At 40.7% G+C, this 3,908-nt stretch overlaps 1 protein-coding gene across 1 annotated transcript; it reads right to left on the reverse strand.

Moving 5' to 3' along the window:
* Positions 1 to 1,552: 1,552 nt before the first annotated feature.
* LOC128984012 (uncharacterized) lies at positions 1,553 to 2,788 on the reverse strand. The gene has a single exon (XM_054403293.1). It carries the CDS (start codon positions 2,786 to 2,788, stop codon positions 1,553 to 1,555), a length of 1,236 nt encoding a protein of 411 aa, XP_054259268.1.
* Between the last annotated feature and the right edge of the window lie 1,120 nt (positions 2,789 to 3,908).

Consider the following 3,908-nt stretch of genomic DNA (forward strand, 5'->3'; position numbering starts at 1 on the left):
TTTGCTTAACCATTTTCATTTGGGTTAAAACATAAGTGCAATCTAATTTTGTTATCCGTATGGATTGCTTTCTTTTTCATATTTTGTTTGTTTTAGAGGGAGTAATTATATGCAATTACTCTACCACTTAGGATCTCATATTTTTTTTTGTAATTGGTTTAAGGAAGTATGCAATAAGCTATAATCATCATCAAAATGATCCCATAAAACACCCACTTCATATAACTTGAAGTTACATAATTTTACATTGTAGTATAGTAGTGCTCTACTTGAATTCTAAGAATAATAATGATGCCACGTATGAGCTTTGAGATTTACTTGATCGGGTTTCAATCAAATATTCAAACAGAGAAGTACATGTTGTATTAGTGTAGGCGGTTTGTGAATGGAGTAGTTTCCGGGCTCTAATGGTCCGAGGCACAAAACACACCCCAAACACAAACATTCAGCAGCTCGTATAACAGCTTGTTGTATTGCCAGAACTACCCTAATTGGCAGCTTAGGTTCTACAACTGACTTGAGAAACCAGATGTTACTAACTCTGCAAGAATGTTTTCTTTATTTCAATACCATTTATTTTTATTTCATAAGCTATTCCAACTATGGACTCGTTATTGAGGAAATGTCGAAGATGCAGTTAATTTTCAGCCATTAGCAACATAATTTAATCTTACTATTCAAAAGTTTGAGTTAATTATTCCTTGATCCTTGTCACGTTACCTGGCATCATAATGCTGCACAAGGCTCATAGTGTAATGTAGTTACTCACTACATCAAGTGTAGTTACTCATAGTGTAATATAGTAACAACATCATGTATCTAAAATTACTGAGTTTAGTAAACAAATTAACAAAAGTTTGATGTTGTTAGCCAAATAACATGTTTAATTGAAGTTAGATGTAAACTACTAAACTAAAAACGACACGCTTTTCTCAGTTAATAAATCCAAAGTCCCAACTCTAAACTTTTAGATGTACTAAAATTGTAAATATGCAGAGGTTTTACATTGTCAATATACGTAGTAACATTCTAGTGGTTAGAGCGCAGGACTTCCGCAACCCCTAGGTATAGCCTGAAGAGTAGTAGGGAAAAGCCGGTTCTGGATCAACCCCGACAGACCAGGGATTCTCATCTGTTTACTCTTCCACTCATCGAAAAGCCGGTTCTGGACCAGCCCCCCAACAGACCAGAGATTTGCCCATTTTCAAGTTCGGTTGGTAGTAGTATATATATGTGCGTCATACTTTGGGATCCAATAAAGACCCTTATGGGAGTCAAAATCGGGAGGTAACGAAGACCCACCACCACTTTCCCTAGTAGTATATATATCTGTGTCCTACTCCCGGAGTTTATATGGGCTCTTATGGGACTACCTCCCCACAAAATCCGGAGATGCCCTCCAACCCCACACATGAAGTATGTATGTTTGTCCTGTGCTGGGGTTGAATATAGACCTTATGGGGACAAATTTAACCTTTGCCTCATCACTCTGGGGCAAAAATAATATTTTTTTTAGTTTTTTATTTTCTTACAGTGATCTCCTAGAAATTGTTTACAGTTGTCTAATGATGTTTCTTGAAATGTCATAACTGAATCCAGTTTCAGAGACCACGACTATGTATGCTGTTGTTCCGGCATCGGCTTGCGCGGTCGCGATAGCATTTACAAAATCTAACTCAATCTGGATGTCACTTCTCGAGCGATCTGTGCTCATTGGGTGGAGATGAGTGTCTATCACCAACAGTGGATAATCATTCTTGAACTCTGAAGGAGATACAAACACATTGGTGTCTCCAAAGTTCACCAGACGATATCTGACCAACTGTTCGTATAATAGTCTCCATTTGCCTTCAGTGATGTGTATGTTCTGCATTTCTTGAGGATAACGTTCTCCGTTTATTTTCACTGCGACATTTTTTATGTTGCAACTATCAAAACGGGAGGGAATTTTCTTCTGGTCATTCCAACGGCTAGTTTGCAACCCCACAATGACAAATTTCGGGTTGTATACATTTCTATAAACGTTAGTGATATCGAAGTTGAATGAGGCCCCGAAAACACCTTTCTTTTCAATACACTGCCACTGGTAATAGTTGTATACCAATTTGCTATGATCACTCAAACGGGTCAACCCATCGATCAATTGAATCTTGCTGGTGGCCGTATACTCGACTAACGGAACTCGAAGAACGAAAGATTTGATTTCGACTTTTCCATCCTCTGGTATTGTGTCTGTTGCGGCTGATCCTTTCCAAACGAATAGTGCATCGTTATCTTCAGCACGGGTGAATACGACTTCGAATCCGCCCTTGTACATAGGATACCGTAGATGATCGAAGAAGCCGAGACCGAGGTGTGCAAGGGTACCGATTACTTCAAAATTACCTCCACCAGTGAACGTGGATACGAAACCACAGTTTGCTAAAGAGTTCTTGTTCGAACTGGAATAGTTGAGGATTCCCTTGACCGTGCTTGTGACACCAGGATAGTCGACAGTGTCGATTGTGGTGTTGTGTTTCTTGAGTTCAATTCGAGTAAACAGAAACGGTACGAAATTGTCGATGAGTTTAATGTTTGTTTTATCGGCATAAGCAGCCCTGTCAGATTTCTTGACGACTTTACCACAAATGTGAAATTGTATTCCTGAATCGTAAAACGTGTCACCGTGATCGAGTTTGAAAACCGTGTAATTATTTGGAGTGTTGAAATTGAGTTCAGACACCGGCATGACAGAGCGGTATTCGCTCTTCACCACACCGCTTGAAAACTGATTGTATGTAGCATCCATTTGTGTTGGTTACTTAATATAGGCTGAAAAAAATATACTATGTTAACATTACGATTTTACTCTTTAGGCCTCATGCTCAGTAGCGAACTCAGGAGCCGTGTATTAAATCCGTGATTATGTTCGTGTTCTTCAAGGAATTCCTTGGACACGTTTTGATACTTTATGATGTAGTACCAATCTACGTTGCCTACAAAATCGTGTATGAATGATTCAGACAGTGTTTGATATTTGCTGACCACATACCAGCACTCGTTAAAGTTGATAGCCATTTCCCGGAGGAAGCTCTCATCGAACTTTGTCTTTTTCAGTATGGCATACCAGTTTACACGATGGAAATACGTGCGTAACATGTCGATGCTGAAATCGTAGTTTTCGGATAGGAGACCCCAGTCGAGCTCCTTAGCGTACTTCATAACGAACTCGTCTGTGAGAACGCCCTTAGGTGCTTTCGCTTCCCGAGAAAGAATCGTCCATGCGTTTTCCATGTTGTACTCTTTCTCCCACTTATATACATACAGACGTTCCTAGCCCGAGACCGAGTTTGCGCTTCATCCACATTGCACCAGTCGTACCGAGTGCGACAGCGCGTTCGTTTAGATCGGCGTCAGAAGACGTGACCCTATTCCAAGCAGCGTCTTGCAATTTCTTATCTGCCACCCATCGGTCTTCGGCACGCCTATGATCCCGATACCATATGTCATGTTTCTTGCACGCCTCGTCTAAGGGGTTGACTCCTTTGTCACCACGAGCCAGGCGATCAGATAGCTTCGTACCAGGTCCGCAATAATTGTACGTATCAAGATTCCAATTACGTGGAGCGTGTAGCTCAAACGGTAAACTATTGATTAAGTTGTTCAACAACCCCGATCCTTGAATAGCGTGTTCAGGTAACGCTGACAGACAGCGTATGAGATACTTCAATCCGTTTGGTCGTTCGATTAGCTCCTGCATGCGGTCGTATATGAATTTCACGACTGACAGTTTCTCGTTGTGAAAGTTATTGTTTCCAGCAGCCTCCTCAGCGTTTATGAAATTGAGCCGACTGATCAGTTCGTTTAAATCCTTTATGTACCGATATTCGATTGGTGTTTTGTCATCGTACCGTTTCAACCCAGACCCA

Source organism: Macrosteles quadrilineatus, unplaced genomic scaffold (assembly GCF_028750875.1).
Source record: "Macrosteles quadrilineatus isolate MER2022 unplaced genomic scaffold, UCM_ALF_1.0 Scaffold_2__2_contigs__length_208266976, whole genome shotgun sequence".
NCBI classification, from domain to species: Eukaryota; Metazoa; Arthropoda; class Insecta; order Hemiptera; family Cicadellidae; genus Macrosteles; species Macrosteles quadrilineatus.

What these genes read in the sequence shown, in the direction of transcription:
- LOC128984012 (XM_054403293.1), bottom strand. Translation starts at nt 2,788, where the DNA reads ATGGATGCTACATACAATCAGTTTTCAAGCGGTGTGGTGAAGAGCGAA.